Source organism: Microcebus murinus, chromosome 2 (assembly GCF_040939455.1).
Source record: "Microcebus murinus isolate Inina chromosome 2, M.murinus_Inina_mat1.0, whole genome shotgun sequence".
Lineage (NCBI taxonomy): Eukaryota > Metazoa > Chordata > Mammalia > Primates > Cheirogaleidae > Microcebus > Microcebus murinus.
In genome coordinates, this window is record NC_134105.1 from 21839192 (window position 1) to 21857783 (window position 18592).

At 41.3% G+C, this 18592-nt stretch overlaps 1 protein-coding gene and 2 pseudogenes across 1 annotated transcript in view; all 3 read right to left on the minus strand.

Annotated features, from left to right (window-relative positions):
• Nucleotides 1–1444: 1444 nt before the first annotated feature.
• Nucleotides 1445–1510, minus strand: LOC142869816 (uncharacterized; annotated as a pseudogene).
• Nucleotides 1511–4149: 2639 nt separating this feature from the next.
• On the minus strand, nucleotides 4150–4620 carry LOC109729276 (large ribosomal subunit protein uL14-like; annotated as a pseudogene).
• A 4491-nt stretch (nucleotides 4621–9111) lies between these two features.
• The window catches only part of SNRNP40 (small nuclear ribonucleoprotein U5 subunit 40), a 28007-nt gene continuing 18526 nt past the window's right edge, over nucleotides 9112–18592 (minus strand). Inside the window, exons 7-10 of the mRNA XM_075995970.1 lie at nucleotides 15903–15985; nucleotides 14901–14962; nucleotides 10631–10734; nucleotides 9112–9840 (exon numbers count right to left, since the gene is read on the minus strand). Of these exons, the coding sequence (XP_075852085.1) occupies nucleotides 9791–9840; nucleotides 10631–10734; nucleotides 14901–14962; nucleotides 15903–15985 (299 nt within the window). The 3' untranslated portion in view covers nucleotides 9112–9790. The remainder of the gene's footprint in view (nucleotides 9841–10630; nucleotides 10735–14900; nucleotides 14963–15902; nucleotides 15986–18592) is intronic.

Genomic DNA, 18592 nt, shown 5'->3' on the forward strand with positions numbered 1-18592 from the left:
TCTCCACAATTTCTGGTCCTTCATTAAGGTCACCTTAAGTGTTACTTCCTCAGTGAAACTTTGCCTAATTCCTCCCCAGACACTGCCTCCCGGTGTGCAGGTATGCCTTTGACAGCATGGATTAGGTTGTATTTGAATTGTTTATTGATATCTGGTCTAAAACGAGTACATGAGAAGACACAAAATACAGGATAAATGTGCTACATCTTCCTAGGATGCCGATTTTACTTGGTGCTCAGTCATTTATTTATTATTTATTTTATTTATCTATTTTTTAAAATTTTCCTTTTAGAGACTGGGTCTTGCTCTTGCTCAGGCTGGTCTCAAACTCCTGACTCAAGCGATCCTCCTGCCTTGGCCTCCCAGCGTACTAGGATTACAGGCGTGAGCCACCGCGCCTGGCCCAGTACTCAGTCATTTAAAACATTTATTAGCATAAAACAAGCACAGCTATATTATGAAGCAGCATACAAAACCACATACCTTTAAATAGTCAATTTTACTGGGAAAAGGTAGGGGTACTACTGTACTAGATTAAGAGACACTGGAGAGAATAGCTAAATACATGAAACTTGATTGATTCCAGATTGAAAAATAGCTATTAAAGACACTTTTGACACTAGTGAAATGTTAATATGATCATTAGATGGCATTATGGAATTGCTGTTAATTTTCTTAGGTGTAATAATGCTGAGGAAGGAGAATGTTCTTAGGAGATGCTTGCTGGAGTATTTAAGAATATTTGGGATAAACAATTATGATATATGAGCCAGGCATGGTGGCATGTGCCTGTAGTCCCAGCTGCTTGGGAGGCTCAGGTGGGACGGTCACTTGAGCCCAGGAGTTTGAGCTCAGCTTGGGCAACATAGTCTCTAAAAATAAAACAAAAATTATGAGTATGGTGTTGCATCTTTCTTTCTTTTTAAAACTTTTTTCCACCTATAAACCTGCTAGAAAATTTTTCTTCTTTTTTTTAAGACATGGGGTCTCGGCCAGGCGAGGTGGCTCCTGCCTGTAATCCTAGCACTCTGGGAGGCCAAGGCGGGCAGATCATTCAAGGTCAGGAGTTCGAAACCAGCCTGAGCAAGAGTGAGACCCCATCTCTACTAAAAATACAAAGAAATTAATTGGCCAACTAAAAATATATAGAAAAAAATTAGCTGGGCATGGTGGCACATGCTTGTCGTCCCAGCTACTCGGGAGGCTGAGGCAGCAGGATTGCTCGAGCCCAGGAGTTTGAGGTTGCTGTGAGCTAGGCGACGCCACGGCACTCTAGCCCGGGCAACAGAGTGAGACTCTGTCTCAAAAAAAAAAAAAAAAAAAAAACCAAAGCGATGGGATCTCGCTCAGTTGCTGAGGCTGGAGTACAGAGGCACTTTCATAGCTCAATGTAGCCTTGAGCTCCTGGGCTCAAGCAATCCTCCTGTCTCAGCCTCCTGAGTAGCTGGGACTATAGGTGTGCACCATCACACCCAGCTCTGCTAGACAAATTCTAAAAGAGCTAACAGTACATCTTACTTTCCATGGTCATTAAAAGTTGTAGGTCAGGGCATGGTGGCTCACACCTCTAATCCTAACACTTTGGGAGGCCAAGGTGGGAGAATCACTTGAATCTAGGAGTTCAAGACCAGCCTGGACAATATCAAGACTCCATCTCTACACAAAACAGAAAAATTAGCCAGGTGTGGTAGCACATGCACCTGTAGTCCCAGCTACCAGGGAGGCTGAGGCAGGAGGATCTCGTGAGCCCAGGAATTTGAGGTTGCACTGAGCTGTGATGACACAACTGCACTCTAGCCAGCATGATGGAGCAAGATCCTGTTTGAGGAAAAAAAAGTTGTAGTATATATGTACATGTGTGAAAGAAAAGACCATTGAGTTATTTAATCTAAGTGGAATATAGATGTAAATTTTATGTATTAATATAGGTGTTGTGTATATATATATATATATATATATATTTTTTTTTTTTTTTTTGAGTCAGAGTCTCACTCTATTGCCTGGGCTAGAGTGCTGTGGCATCAGCCTAGCTCACAGCAACCTCAAACTCTTGGGCTCAAGCAATCCTACTGCCTCAGCCTCCCCAGTAGCTGGGACTACAGGCGCATGCCACCATGCCTGGCTAATTTTTTTCTATATATTTTTAGTTGGCCAATTAATTTCTTTGTATTTTTAGTAGAGATGGGGTCTCACTCTTGCTAAGGCTGGTTTCGAACTCTTGACCTTGAGTGATCTGCCCACCTTGGCCTTCCAGAGTGCTAGGATTACAGGCGTGAGCCACGGCGCCCAGCCGGTGTTCTGTATATATATATATTTTTTGAGATAGAGTCTCGCTTTGTTGCCCAGGCTAGAGTGAGTGCCGTGGCGTCAGCCTAGCTCACAGCAACCTCAAACTCCTGGCTCAAGCAATCCTGCTGCCTCAGCCTCCCACATAGCTGGGACTACAGGCATGCGCCACCATGCCCGGCTAATTTTTTCTATATATATTAGTTGGCCAATTAATTTCTTTCTATTTATAGTAGAGACAGGGTCTCACTCTTGCTCAGGCTGGTTTCGAATTCCTGACCTTGAGCGATCTGCCCGCCTCAGCCTCCCAGAGTGCTGGGATTACAGGCGTGAGCCACCTCGCCTGGCCTGTTCTGTATATTAATCTTTCAAATTTTGTGTTTGAAAATTTTGAAAATAAAAAGTTGGAGGAGGGAGAATTGCAGATTCAAGGTAAGATTATAAGATTAACTTCAGGATTCCCTCCTGCCTCAGTTCTTTCTTCTCTGCCATTAAGGACATTGTATGGAGAAAAGTGTGAGAACTCCTGAATTTTTCTTCACTCCACCATCTGCTCTGCCCCACTTCTGCCTGAGTCCCCAAAGAAGAGGCAATGGTTCAGTAATTTCTGTATTCTCAGAGACCAGCACAGTTTTTGTCATAGAAGAGTGTTTAATAAATGCTCCCTGAATGAGCAAAATCATTAACTTGATATGCATGTAGCTTTGGGAAAACTCTTCTGTTTCCCCTTCACAAAGTGAGGATAGATTAGATGACTTAGGGACTTATAAGGTCCTTTCTCGTTCTAGTACCTTCGGATCCTGTACCCGGGGCTTTAAAGGAAAGTTAGGGACACAAAGTTCCTCAGTTCTACCAGGCAGAGATGACCACAGGGGATCCACTCTGCTTTCTGGCCCCAACTTCTTTCTTTCTTTTTTTTGAGACAGGGTCTCCCTTTGTCATCCCAGCTGGAGTGCAGTAGCATCATCATAGCTCACTGCAACCTCAAACTCCTGGATTCAAATGATCTTCCTGCTTTAGCCTCCCAAGTAGTTGGGACTACAGGTGTGCACCACCACGCCTGACTAACTTTTTCTATTTTTAGTAGAAATGGAGTCTTGCTTTTGTTCAGGCTAGTCTTGAACTCCTGGCCTCAAGCAATCCTCCTGCCTCAGCCTCCCAGAATGCTAGAGAATTACAGGCGTGAGCCACCAAGCCCAAAGTTGGGGGAGCCCAGCCTTCCCAATTCTAAATTTAAGCTCAACCAGGGGCTTTGGGAGAAGTGTTCTGAAGCTCACACAGAGCATGTGTCACAGCAGGAGGTTTCCTTCAGAGACAAAGGATTGAAGGGGAAGTTAACTTGGTTTTATGCTATCCTCCTTGCTGTAGTTCTAGCCATGGTCAGCACCAGTGTTCTTAACCTTGATTGCATGTTGGAATCACCTAAGGCAGCATTAAAAACTTTTAATATGCTGGGCACAGTGGCTCATGCTTGTAATCCCAGCACTTAGGGAGGCTGAGCCAGGAGGATCGCTTGAGGCCAAGAGTTCAAGACCAGCCTGAGCAAAAGTGAGACACCCATTTCTACTGAAAGATACACAAAATTAGCTGGTGTTGTGCACCTGTAGTCCCAGCTACTCGGGAGGCTGAGGCAGGAGGATCACTTGAGCCCAGGAGTTTGAGGTTGCTGTGAGCTGGGCTGACACCAGGGCACTATAGCCTGGGCAACAGATCGACACTGTCTCCAAAAAAAAGAAGAAAATTGGTCTAGGGTATGGCTTAAGCATCTGGAACATTTTATTGTTTTATTTTGTATTTTTTTTTTACGAGCAAATACTTTTTTTTTTTAATTTTTTACAAAATACCCTCAGATTCTAAAGCAAATACTTTTAAATGTTTTTTACAAACATACTGGAGAATCATGCAATGCTGTCAGCATTGGACGCAATCCTGGGCCACAAGTCTGCACACTCCTTTGCAACGGGTCCTGTAATGGCAGAACCTTTCATCTCGCCTTTATGATTTACTATGACCCCTGCATTATCTTCAAAATAAAGAAACACACCATCTTTTCTCCAGTATGACTTTTGCTGTCGAATTACCACTGCCGGATGTACCTTTTTTCTGAGCTCTGGTTTGCCTTTCTTAACTGTGGCCATCACCGTGTCACCCACACTAGCAGCAGGAAGTCTATTCAGTCGTCCCTGATCCCCTTCACAGAGATGATATACAGATTTTTGGCTCCTGTGTTGTCAGCACAGTTGATCACGGCTCCTACCGAAGACCCGGGGAAATGCAGAATTTCGCACCGGAGGACCCACCACGTCCTCGCTCTGACATCTTGAACGCCGGAAAAGGAGAGAAAGCTGTATTTTATTTTATGTTATTTTAGACAGGGTCTTGCTCTGTCACCCTGGGTAGAATGCAGTGGCATCATCACAGCTCACTGCAACCTGAAACTCCTAAGCTCAAGTGATCCTCCGGCCTTGGCCTCCCAGAATGCTAGGATTACAGGTGTGAACCACGACGCTGCATCTGGAGTTTTAAAGCTCCTCACACGATTCTAATGTGAATTCAAATCTAAAAGCCACTAAGGCCTATGCTGTGGTACTGGGGAAAGCTGGATGATCTTGGGCAAGTTACTTCTCTTTGAACCTGTTGCCCCACATGTGAGAATCAAGTGAGATAATCCATGGCTAGCACTAAGCCAAAAAGAACAGCTAGTAGTTAAAGACAATTATTAATGAGTAAACAGGGGAAGGCTCTGTGGCTTTCCTAGGGAAGACTGAAACTTTCTGAACCTGTGTAGAACAATGGTTCTCAAACTTGTATCAGAATCACCTGCAGAACATGTTAAACACAGACTGCTAAACATTTCGTTTCCCCCAAAGTTTCAGATTCAATAGTTCTTGGAGGGGCTCTAGAACCTGCACTTCCAGTGAGTTCTCAGGTAATACTGATGCTGCTGGGCCAGGAACCACAGCTGGAGAATTATTGCTGCAGAGTGCGTTTCTCAACAGCCCCACTGATGACGTTTGGGAGCAGTTATTTCTTTGAGCATCTCTGGCTTCCACCCACTGCATGCTCACAGCACTCCACCAGATATTTTCAAACATTGTCAAATATGCCCCAGCAGGAAAAGTTATACAAGGTTGAGAATCACTGCTCTAGAGGATCTAAGTTAAAGAAGAATGCAAGTGTCTAGGTGGGTTGCAGCGTCAAGTGAAGAAAAGAAGTTGAAGCTAGAAGAAAAGAGGTGTGGTATAGCCTAGGGCTTGATGCAGAGGGTGGGCGTCCAGGCAGGACTCTTTCAGAGAAGGATCATCTGTACACTCTGATTGGTGTACAGAGAAAACTGACCAGAAGGCAGGCTCATAGCTCAGATGTGGCTTCATTTGGTGCTGCAGGAACAGGAGCTGTCAGTTTTCAGTCTGGCCCCTCACTTCATCCTGGATCATCAGCTGTCAAACCCCAAAGTCTCTTGGAAAAAGCAATACTGTCCTAACCCAAATGGCCTGACAGTCTTTCTCTAAGGCTCAACTGCCCACAGCTCTAAACTGCTCAGAGCTCTTTTAACTCAGTTTCCCATCCTTCCACCTTGAGATATTAATGAGCAGCAGACTCTATGAGTAAAGAAGCAAATATTCTGTAGTTTTGCTGTGAAGAAGCAACTGACAAGAGCCCTGACCTGTCCTTTCTAGCTGTTAACTAGACTCAGTCCCTGGAAAAGATTATTCTTGTCTTTGAAACCAGTAACTGTGCCTATTGTCTGTTTACCTGGAACAGTAGACAATGTCGGGAGGCCTTGACCTGCCTCCCTACAAGACTCACCCTTATATAACTCCACTAGGCCCATGGTCTCTGAGGATTATCTTCTCTCGCCTGAAAAGGGGTCAACCATCCCTGCATGTAAGGGAAGACAGCACCATGTTGTGTTGTGATGGGTTGGCTTGTAAATAAACTGTTTAGGGGGTTACGAGTGGATGGGATTAGGGCTACAGGCTTGGAGAAAAAATAATTATGTCAGGGAGGCCCCCCAAATTGAAAAATGATCTGAAAATCCACCACCCTGAAAATGCAGCCTACAAAACTCAGCCATGCAGTGAAAACAGAAATTTGGCTCTTTAAGTGCCAACAGTATTAAGTGCTAGAGACTGTGGAAGTCATAAAGGGAAATTAACTGAAAACCAGAGATGCCATTACTCATTCAGGAGCAATCTATCTCTCCCAAAGTGAGAATAGGAGTTGTACCCCCTGAGGATGTTTTATACTCAAATCTTTATTCCCCAGGCTGGGGCTTCTATTTTCTTCAAGTTCTAAGTGGTGCTGCTATTTCCTGTTAATGGCTTCAGCCTCTTGAAGGCACTTGGGAAGATTGAAGAGGTGAAGGTTAGAGGAAAACCCTTGCAGTCTCCAGGGCCCTGGTTCTTCCCAATCACTGCAAACTTCTCAAGGGACTGGTAGGCTTTTAAAAGTGCAGTGTTTTCTCCACTGCTATCTTTGGCTAACAAAAAAAACCCACCAAAAATTAAAAAAAAAAAAAAAAAAGTGCAGTGTTGAGGCTCAAACTTTGTTCTAACCCAAGGCAAGAAAGATGAGGGTGTCTGGAGGGACTGGACCAATTTTCTTTCTTTCTTTTTTTTTTTTTTGGGACAGAGTCTCACTTTGTTGTCCAGGTTAGAGTGAGTGCCATGGCGTCAGCCTAGCTCACAGCAACCTCAAACTCCTGGGCTCAAGCGATCCTGCTGCCTCAGCCTCCTGAGTAGCTGGGGCTACAGTCATGTGCCACCATGCCTGGCTAATTTTTTGTATATATATTTTTAGTTGGTCGATTAATTTGTTTCTAATTTTAGTAGAGACAGGGTCTTGCTCTTGCTCAGGCTGGTTTCAAACTCCTGACCTTGAGTGATCCTCCCGCCTCAGGCTCCCAGAGTGCTAGGATTACAGGCGTGAGCCACCACGCCCAGCCTGGACCAATTTTCAATTATAGGTTGAGTATTCCTTACCTGAAATACTTGGGATCAGAAGTATTTCAGATTTTAGATTTTTTTGCATTTTGGAATATTTGCACATACACAAGGAGACTATCTTGGGGATGGAACCCAAGTTTAAACATGAAATTCATTTTATACACATAGCCTGAAGGCAACTTTACACAATATTTTAAATAATTTTGCGCATGAAACAAGTTTTGACTGCAACGATTTACATGAGGTCAAGCGTGGAAGTTTCCCCTTGTGGTATCATGTAGGCACTCAAAAAGTTCCAAGCTCTGAACATTGTGGATTTCAGATTAGCATTCCTAATCCAAACATAAAATTTACGCTTCACATATAGCTTATACCCATAGCCCGTCCATATTAGGGATGGTACCTGCATGTGGACCTGGTGCTTAAAAGGGATCAGGAAGTCACCTGTGATAGTGCTGGAGGCACGAAGAGCAGCTTGCATGCCACCTTTGGTCAAATCTCTCCTGGTAAAGTGCATAACTGTCTGTGTAAATATTGCTCAGGTCAGAAATCTGAGTCACCATTCCCTGTGGAGTTCACACCATGCTTTGTACATTAATGGCTCTAAGCAGTCCTGCAGTAGAGAAACCAGCTTCACTCTATCTAACCAGTCTTTCTCAAACTGGGTTGAGCATGGGACCTTTATGCCCCAAATTACCTAACAAACTATCTGGGTAGCAGTGTTCTGTGGAATATGCTTTAGGAAACCTAAACCTGCAGGACTACGTTTAGGAAGTACAAGCTCTCCAGGATGTGGCTCCTACTTAATTCTGCAACTGTACTGTTTGCTGCTCCCCACCTCTAACCACACTCAAGTTCTTCTGGTTCATGCAATGTGCCACACTTCCAACCTTGTGCCTGCTGTTTCTTGGAATGCTCTTTGTCTACCTGGAAAGCCCTACTCATTCCCCAAGTCCCAATCTAAGTATAATCACATAATCTGTGAAACTTCAACTCTCCTAGGCACAATAAATTGCTTCCTCCTGTGTTCCCAGTACACTTTATTCAAACTTCATTGACTGTATTGAAAGTAATTGGTTTCAGAGCTTTACCATCCTGCTGCTTCCTTCATTAATGAGTTAAATAAATCTTTGGCATGTGCTCACTTAAAAAAGTAATTAATTTGACTTGGTCTTTTCTATTGGTTTGTGCATTTCTCAAGATGGCAAGGACAGTACCTTATTTATCTGTGTCCTCAGCAACAATTACCATGCCTGCCACATAACAGAGGTTGGTGTGTTTGTTGAATGATTATGTCCCAAACGCAGGGTAATATCCTCCCTCTACCTTAAGCTAAATAGATGATTCAGGTTTGTGAGCTAAAAATATAAAACCAAACATGAAAAAAATAAATAAATAAAACCAAACATGCTCAGAACAGGTTGGAGCTGTGAGGACCACTTTGTTCTGAGATAGGAGATTCAGAAAAAACACACACCACTTTCCAGTGCCAGATGGAATTCATTAGTGCCTGTTTGTGTGCTGGGCAGAGTTACCCAGTAATCCAGGGAGACAGTAACCTGTCTTAGTGGTGGAAGGCAACTACAAGTATTTTTTAATGTCCTTGTCAGTTTATGAAAAGACAGACAAGTAAGCAGAATCATAAAAAAGTCTCAGATAGCGCCATGACCAAGTTCCACCAAAACATTCCCATATTCTATTTGAGTTTGTTGTAGCACTCTAGTCAAGTGTCATTTCTACCAGCTGAGACTGTTCCGCATCTGCTCACCTCAGGAGCCTGAGCACAGGACCGTGGCTCAGAAAGTACTTTTGGCAGAAGGCAGAATAGACAGACTCTTTTCATTAAGGAGTGTGTGCAAAGTACACAAGAATCAGGTTCTTTCAGATTTTATTTATTGCCTCTTGGCTGCTCTGCTTCTAGTAGGAGAAAAGTATTTGTTACTGATAATTATTCTTTGTTATTTTCATGGAAGTAAACCTGAAAACACAGAAAATGGGGGGAAAAAAACCCCAAGAGAACAGTTTCTTGGAAGTTTAAATCTATCTGATCCCTTGGCCACGTCATGTCCCACTCTGATTTACAGCAATCAAGCATTAAAGAAAAGACAGCAATAAATTCAATCCACATGGCTCTTGTAAAAAGACATCTATTTGGCTTTTAATATAAAATGACTCAAAGAAACACAGAAAGAACATATCATACAAGCCAGATGCTGAATAAAAAAAAAAAAATCCCAACCAACAGATTTGTCATATTCCCTGTCTTCGGCCTGGATTAGAAAACAGGAAACTACAAACCAATCAATATCTGTCCCTTTGAAGAAAACATATTTAAAAAAAAAGTCCCTGAAATCTGACAGGTGGTTTTTAGAGGCCACTGGGAGCTTCCTGGTGAAATGGGATAGAAGTGTTTTTTGGAATATGGCCACTGCCTCCTGTTTCTTGTTCATGACGGTCATATCAAGGGAGGATGCTCGCCTGGGCAACATGTGACGCCACTTGTGCCGTCTGAGGTCTCACCGTCAAGCAGCCTTGTAGTCTTCCACCCCGTATCTTCACTGAATCTCACCCATGTATAGTCTCTTGTCACTGGATGCTGAGAGAACTGAGGTAAAAAAAACAGAGAAGATAACTGGAAATAATGTAGGATTAAGGAGACTTGATGCTCAAGGGTTCTTATGTCAAGAGTCGATTTTGGTATAATAGAGCAATTGGATTTAGCTTGAATTCCCCTTCTAAACGCCATCCACAGGAAACTGTAGCCTGGCTTTTCAATTCAAGCCCTCTCAAATTTCAATTCAAGCCCTGACTGACTGTGCTATGGGAAATACATTATTAGGCCCTAAATCATTTTTTTGTTTTTTATTTTTACATCCATAAGCAAGAGAAAGTATCTAAATCCTGATATCTCTTATCAGTCAAACCACAAGAGAAAGACCTTCTTGGTCATTCTGGAAGAGAGGAATCTATGTCTGTGCCAGTCATTTTGTAAATGTGCTTCTGCTTAGCCCTGGAGAATGTTACATTTTCTCCTGAAATTCAAGTCTTAAATTATTTGGTTTAGCTAGCCAAAAAGGTTTTAGTTCAAATTTATATCTAAATAGAACTTGTATCTGGATAAAAGAAACATATTCTTTTATCCAAACACATCATTGAAGCATAGACTTGCTGCAAGTAAACTAAAAAGAACTAGGAATAAATGGAGTAACCAACCTCCCTTAGAGATGGAGAAGAAAATGAAATTTGCTCTTACTCTTACCACTTAATTGATACCCATTAAAGACTGTTTGCATGGAAATTCACATAAAATAGATACCCACTTTTGCTTCTGTATTCCCAGGGCCCCTCATGGGAGATTTCCAGTTCTCCTTTCCCCATAGTCAGGCCAGACTTACTGATAGGCTCGTCGGGGTGGAAAGCCACTTCATTGATGGAGCCAGCATGGCCCGGCAGCTTATACAATATTCTCCTGCTGGTGGTATCCCACACATACACAAACCTGCAAGGTATCATGAAGAGCAAGGGTAAAGCCTTCTAGAGCTATGGATAGGGCAGAGGCATGGCTTTTTATGGGAAATGGAAGCAACAACTATTTATCTACTTAAGAGACAAGGTCTCACTATGTTGCCCAGGCTGCACTTGAACTCCTGGGTTCAAGCAATGCTCTTGCCTCAGTCTCTCAAGTAGCTGGGATTAGAAGTAATTTATTCATCCCATATTTACTGAACTGTGTTTTAGCTTTTAGAAACTAAGAGTTTATTGGCTGTCAGCACCAAAAATGAAGAAAAAAAAAAAGAAACTAAGAGTCTGAGTAACAACATGGACCCTGCCCATGAGCAACTAGGTAGAAAAATAAGAATAGCTAAAAATGAAGTTATCACTGTTTTTTTTCAAACACAAGCTTCTGAAATGGGAAAGGCCATGGAGAAGAAACAGTTTTTCATATGGACTCTACACAAAAACCTTCTTTAAGGAGGCTCTCGTAGAATTAGTCTACAGTTAACCTCCTAATCATCCGGGAATGTCTAAAAGGTAACCCAATTCATGGCATGTTGGGAGCCTAGGTTGTAGATCCAGGTGGATTTCTTAGTATTGTATTCAAACAGAGCCCAAAGAAGGGATAGGAAGCTTCTGCTGTACAAACATTATCCAAATAGTCACTTGAGCCCCATTTTCCACAGAATTAATAGGCAGAAAGAATCCTGAAATCTAGAATGGGAAGGGGCAAACAGAAATCAGCTAGTCTAAAACTCTCATTTTATACACAAGAAAACTAGTGTATAGTGACTTATCCTAGGTGACACAGTTCATCAGTGGCAGAACTAAAAATAGAACTCTTAATATATTCCAGTACTTTCCTTTCTCTTACCACTCTCAAATATCCGGGCCAAAATACAAAACAGTTCTTTTGACTCTGAACCTTTCCTGAGTTAAAACAAAGAGTTATTGTCTTCAGGCTGGGCGTGGTGGCTAACGCCTATAATCCTAGCACTCTGGGAGGCCAAGGTGGGTGGACTGCTTGAGATCAGGAGTTCGAAACCAGCCCGAGCAAGAGCGAGACCCCGTCTCTACTATAAACAGAAAGAGCAACTCACCAGTACTTGATTACAAAAAGGGTACATTCACCAGTACTGGATTATAAAATTCCTAGCTCTGATCCAACATTATACTTTTGGTCTAAAATGCAAATAAACAACAGCTTCTTAATTATACTGTTTGTTTTTCATGGGCTAGACTCCATAGGAACTAAATGAAAGTTCCAAGCGAGATGAAAGAGAAGCAGGAACCCTATCTGTCTAGACATGGCTCTAATACTCATGCCCTCCCTACTGTCTGCTTTCCTACCATGCACAAATAACTGGTTCTCATTAATCCAGCTAAGGGCAGTGTGATGTAGTGAAAGAGAAAGACCTCTAGGTCTAGAGAAAGACCTGGGTTCAATTCTCAGAGTAACTATTTATTAGCTAAGTAAACTTAGACAATTATTTAACTTCTCTGAGCTTCTTTCCTTAGTTATAAGGGAAGAAAAAAATATTGATCAGACAGCTGTGTTAAGAAGAGTAATGAGATAATGTATGCAAAATGCCTGGAATATAAGATGTAATTATAGCTATTGTTATTATGATTACATTCATTATCAAAACAGAATCTCATGAAGTCAAGAGGTTGAATAAATCACTCTTGGCTGAGAGATTGGCCAGTCCCCTGGAGTCCTTGACGGGACCATTGAGGGTTTTAAGTTTGAACACGAGGAGGTGATTTGTAAGTCAGAAAGGAAAATTTGCCACATCCAAGCCAAGTTGTAAAGCAATTTTCTGAGAAGGAAGGATACATTTCCCAGGCACATAAAAGACAGCAGAACCCCAGGTCTCCAAGGGTTTACTTCAAGGCTTCACTCTTGATGGCTGCCAAGATGATAAATTTAGAGGGGTTCCTTGTCCTTTCCTTACTTTGGCTTGGCAACATTCGGCAGGAACCAGGTTCCTTATGTCATGGAGCTGCTTGTTGACCTGGGGCTAATTGGCAAGGTGGCCTGTAAAATCTGGCCAACCCCCAGCAGGTAGAGGCAGGCTTTCCTCAGGTCAGAGCTATGCTTCTACATATAAAGTTTAAAGGAACAGTGGGGATGGAAGGAGGAAAGAGAGGACATTACAAGTCAGAAAGGGACAATGTCAGAAGCAAACTGCTCATCAGAAAAAATACTTAATTCAAATATAATTTGAAAGCCTAATTAGAAAGGAAAGATAAATTATCTCTGCTGAAAATTATGTAAAAACACTTGGAATGATTCTTACTGGAATGCAAGATACCTTAGTCTGTTTCTTAAGGTCTTTAGTAACCTGACAACTGAAAATCGCCTAGATTCCCTATTCAAGGCAGCTTTCTTCCAAACCTGCGGTCCCCAACCCCTGGGCCTCAGACCAGTAGTCCATGGACTGTTAGCACAGCAGGAGGGGAGAGGCTTCATCATACAGGGAGGCTTCCTCTGTAATTACAGCCTCACCCCATCGCTTGCTGAGCTTCCCCTTTCCATACCCTCTCACTCTGAGAAAAAACTGTTTTCCATGAAACCAGTCTCTGGTGCCAAAAAAGGTTGGGGACTGCTGTTCTAAACCACTTGGACTCAAATCATCAATGTGGCACTGTTTCACCTGGACTCTTTCTTTTTCCTCCAGAAACCTGAATACTCATCCATTTTTTCTGGTATTCAACTTGTCAGGGAAAAAAAAAAGTAGACTCTAGAATTTAAGTGTAGTCAGTATTATTCACAAACAGAAAGGTGCAGGACAGACCAGTGCCAGGTCTCCCAATAGTGGAAAACCTTGGAATATGCCAAATGTCCAGGCTAGTCCAGGAAAGGCTTCCCATTTATACAATAGTGTTTGTTTCAGTAGGGTAGGAGGACAATCTCTAATGGGAAGAAGAATGGATGGGGTTAAACTAAAAAGGGTCAAGACATCTCCCAATGGGAACTAAATCTAGAATTTGCCATTAGGGGGGTCTCACCATTCTTTACCAGTCCACATTTGCAGCCCATCAGCCTTGACACCTGGATATGCCTAATTAATCTCTGATTCCCTCCCAAATACAGGTCACCACGGACGTACCAAATACAACAAACTTAATTGCTAGAAGAATTCTCTCCTTTCTGCTTCTCATTCAGCAAATAATGCCTGAGACAGTTTAGATTCACATTTCATAAGGCCTCAGTCTATTAATTCAGCACTGGGGTGGAACTACCTGGTCCACATGATGTTATACTCCTTACCTAGCAATCATCACGCTTCCCCTAACCCAGATCCAGTTCTGAATCATCCTCAACACAGGCAGCTATTACCAATAGCTCAGCTGACATGTAGGGTAAAATGTGACTGCCATCCTCGAGCTAGGAATTCATTCATGTAATATTCACTAAGTGCTTAGAACAGATCAAGCACTGACAAGCACTGCCCTGGGTTCACAGAGATGACAAAGGCTTATTCCTTGATGTCTAGGAGCAAATAATTTAGTGACTCACTATGTTTGTCTGACTGTAATATCTAATAAATGCTAATAAAGATGAGATGTATGAAGTGTGACTATAGCACAAAGTACAATTAAACTGCAGAGGTGCGGGCAAGAGAGAGAGAGAGAGAGAAAGAGAGAGAGACAGAAAGAGAGGGAAGGCCAGGGAAAGTTTATAGATAATATAGAGGTGGTTACTATAGCGATATGGAAGTTTGGATGGTGGAGAAGAGGGAACACGAGAGAGAACTTGGACATGAGAATGCACAGTGGAGGTTAATAGGAGCGTTCCATGTGAGAAGCACTGTGATGATGGTGGGGGAGGTAAGTACTAAATATGTATTCAAATGAACTGAAGCATGGGAGAAAAATCTGATGAGGGAGACTAGAGATAGATTATGAGTTTAAATTTTATTTTGATGGCAAAGGGAATTCAAGAGTCAAATAAGCTGTTGACCCTCCAGGTCTAAAATGTATCCAAAGAGGTTGGAAATGATGTATTTATCTAACAATGGTTTTTAAACCATACTGCACACAGCTTCATCTCTGAGCATAGCTGTAACTGTTTGCTCTGGCTCCATATCTACATTTCATGTATTAAACATGAGAAGATAGCTGCATAGCTACATCATTCTTTACCTCACACCCAGTAATCCTTACCTGTCAGCTGAGCCAGCTGCTATTTTGCTTCCATCGGGTGACCAAGAACATCTCAGAAGATTCTACAATGATAAATATAAATCCACTGAATAGTAACATACTGAATTCCTCACTGCTATACTAAAGAACCACTGACTTTAAGTTTCCTAAGTAGAGTTTTAATTATTTTCCCCAGAAAGATGATCAGTATTTAATTACTTTATATACTCTGTGGCTCCAAACAGCATACTTTGTTATTTTATACCATATAGAAACTGTAAAAAATGCTTAATTTACGGTTAATTAGATTGAACCTGGCAACAAAATTTTGTTCTTCCTACAAATAGAAGCTCACTTTGCTCCATTTATCTTGATCCTTATTAAATTTTTTTTCTGTTTATCTTGAAGAAAAATAAAAACCAAACCGAACAAAAAATAGGATTTGATTTATAAAGTGAAACTGAATCTGAACAAGCTCTCAAAAAAACCCCATTAATCTCTATTAACAAATTCTCTGAGGGGAAAAGCTGCTTTCAACAGAGTTGACCTGAAAATTTGCAGGCTTGAAAAAAAAAATTTCTTCTCTCTCAGTACTTGGGCTGTGGTGCTTACTGAGGTGAGAGATGTATTCTCAGGGCTCTGACAAATGGTTCCTCAGGAGGGATTGGGGAAGGAGACCGTCTGGATAATGGATCCCCAGCAAAGGGATCCTGGGTTCCATATGGAACACTGATCTAAGAGGGTGAAATTTCCAAGTAATGAAAAGGCTGGGATTATCCTGTTGAGGGTGGACTGAAGTGAGAAGTCTTCAGTATGAGAGTTGGCCCCATCACTATTGGGCTGTGTGACTTTCTCTGCTACACGTCTATTAGTTTCATTTCTGGAACAGAAGAGTTTTGATGAAGAACAGTGTTACTGAAACGCAGTCCATTCTTAGAGTTATTGCTCTCTATCCTTAGCACCATTTTAAATGTTTCTTTAAATTAGATAGACAGTAAAACTCTTTTGCCATGCAGAACTCACCTTTTCAAAGTTGTGTACATTTCCTTGAAATATCTTCACACACCTCTCCTTGGGGGCAAATGGCCTGACATCCCAGACACGAACTGCAAAACAAATCCAAATCAACCAACCAAATAACTATCAGCCAGAGACTTCCTGAGCACCCAGCTAAGATTATTGTCAATGATAGATGATATCCTGGGTGGAGGAGGTCCAGTATGACACACTGCTACCTGTTAAGGATCTTTTCTTTTTCTAGCAGGAATAAAATGCATCCAAGTCCCATTAACTGAGGCTAGCTGAGAAGGTAGGAAAGAGAAATGTCAAATACACTGTTGGGGATTTGCAACAGAATGCAGTTGGGTATGACACTAATTAAAAAAACATTCTGTAAATGATTCTTCCAACAACTCAGAGTCACATTCAGCAAAGCTGAGGGACAATTTAAATACCACAGACTACTGTGACATTGAATCCATAATATAAAACCAAACTTCAAATCAAGAGAGCACTGTACCAAGAATAAGAAAAAGTAAACTTCGATTCTAATTCTAGCTCTGCTATATATATGGATGACATCAGGTAAATAGTGATATTGCTTGTGTCTTGGTTTTCCACTCTGTAAAATGAGGAGAAAATTATCTGTTTCTTTTTGTAATTAATTTTTAAAAATTTAAAATTATTATGGGTACATAATAGTTGTACATACTTATTGAGTATAGAGTACATGTGATTTTTTTTTTTTTTGAAACAGAGTCTCAGTCTGTCCCCCAGGTTAGAGAACAGTGGCATGATCATAGCCAAAAGGATGATGGTGATGTTGTTGTCATCACCATCTAACACATAGTACTTACTTTTATGTCAGGTGTCATTCTCAGAGCTTTATATCATTAATTCATTTAATCTTTATGACAACCTCTTGAAATTTTTTTTTTGAGACAAGAGTCTTGCTCTGTCCCCTCGGCTAGAGTGCTGTGGTGTCAGCCTACCTCACTGCAATATCAAACTTCTGGGCTCAAGCGATCCTCCTGCCTCAGCCTCCCAAGTAACTGGGACTATAGGTACATGCCATCATGCTCAGCTAATTTTTTTTATTAATATTGTTTGTAGAGACGGAGTTTTGCTATTGCCCAGGCTGATCTCAAACTTTTAGCCTCAAGTGATCCTCCAATCTTGGCCTTCAAAAGTGCTGGGATTACAGGTATGAGCCATCACATCTGTCCTATATGTAATGTTTTGATATAGGAAGACAATGTAATAATCAGATCAGAGTAACTGGGGTATCTATCACCTCAACTATTTATCATTTCTTTAGAACATTCAAATTCAACTCTTTTAGTTATTTCAAAATATATAATTATCTGTTCTTTTTTCATAGAACTATTTTAAGAATCAAATGAAATGATGTATGTGAAAAGGTTCTAAAAATTAGAGGCAATAAAGAAAAATAAAGAATCTATAATTTTATTATGTAGCCATAACAAGAAATTCTTCCTACTATCATCTAATTACTTTTTTCTTATTATTATTTTAATTAATTAATTATTTATTTTTTGAGACAGAGTCTCGCTCTGTTGCCCCGGGTAGAGTGCTATCGTGTCAGCCTAGCTCACAGCAACCTCAAACTCCTGGGCCCAAGCAATCCTACTGCCTCAGCCTGCCAAGTAGCTGGGACTACAGGCATGCACCACCATGCCAGGCTAATTTTTTCTATGTATTTTTAGTTGTCTGGCTAATTTCTTTCTATTTTCAGTAGAGACGGGGTCTTGGTCTTACTGAGGCTGGGCTGTAACTCCTGACCTTAAGTAATCCTCCTGCTTCTGCCTTCCAGAGTTCTAGGATTACAGGCGTGAGCCACCACAACTGGCCTTTTGCTATTATTTTAATAACCATTTAGAGAACCTCACTGTTCCTCACTATAAAGAATGCTAGAATTAGCCAGGTTCAGTGGCATGCTGCTATAATCCCATCTACTTGGGAGGCTGAGATGGGAAGTTTGCTTGAGCCCAGGAGTTTGAGACAAATCTGGGCAAAAAAGTAGGATTAGTGAGACTCTAATTAAAAAAAAAAAAAGAGTTAGAATCAGTGATAAATCCACTAAAATCAGGATACATGTATAAACATCCATTGTAAGTAATAGTTACAGCCACTGTAACTGAAACTATACCTTATAACAGAATTTGAGTGATGTAATTTTATTTGAGTGTGAAAAAATGCCAACCCTTGGAGTCACACAGGCAAAAAAGGCAAAGGTATGCATGAAAGTTTGTTATGAAGATGAGAATATAGTCAAAAGGTAAACATGACCATTCAACAAATATTTACTGTGTATCAGATATAATTTTTATTACAAAAAAATCACTGAAAGCATTTTAGTTCCTGACAAGTCTATGAACTGTATACCAGGGCATTTCCAAACTCTCCCAATACCAAACATATAATCCAGCAAGTCTCCTGCTTTTTGCTATAGTAAACCCATTCTTCCACCCTACAAACTCAGAACAAGCAAAGAGAAAGGGCAAGAGTTCTTCTTTGTGTAAATCTAGAATGCTGAGATGTTTCAATGAGAAGACACACACAAATGCTTTCAGAGTGTGGAGGAAGATATATAAGCAGGAAAGAACACAACAGGTCTGTTGTTGACTCAAGCTTGGCACTCCCTGAAACGCTTGAGAAATGCCTAAAATGGACCTCTAGACTCACTTTTTTCT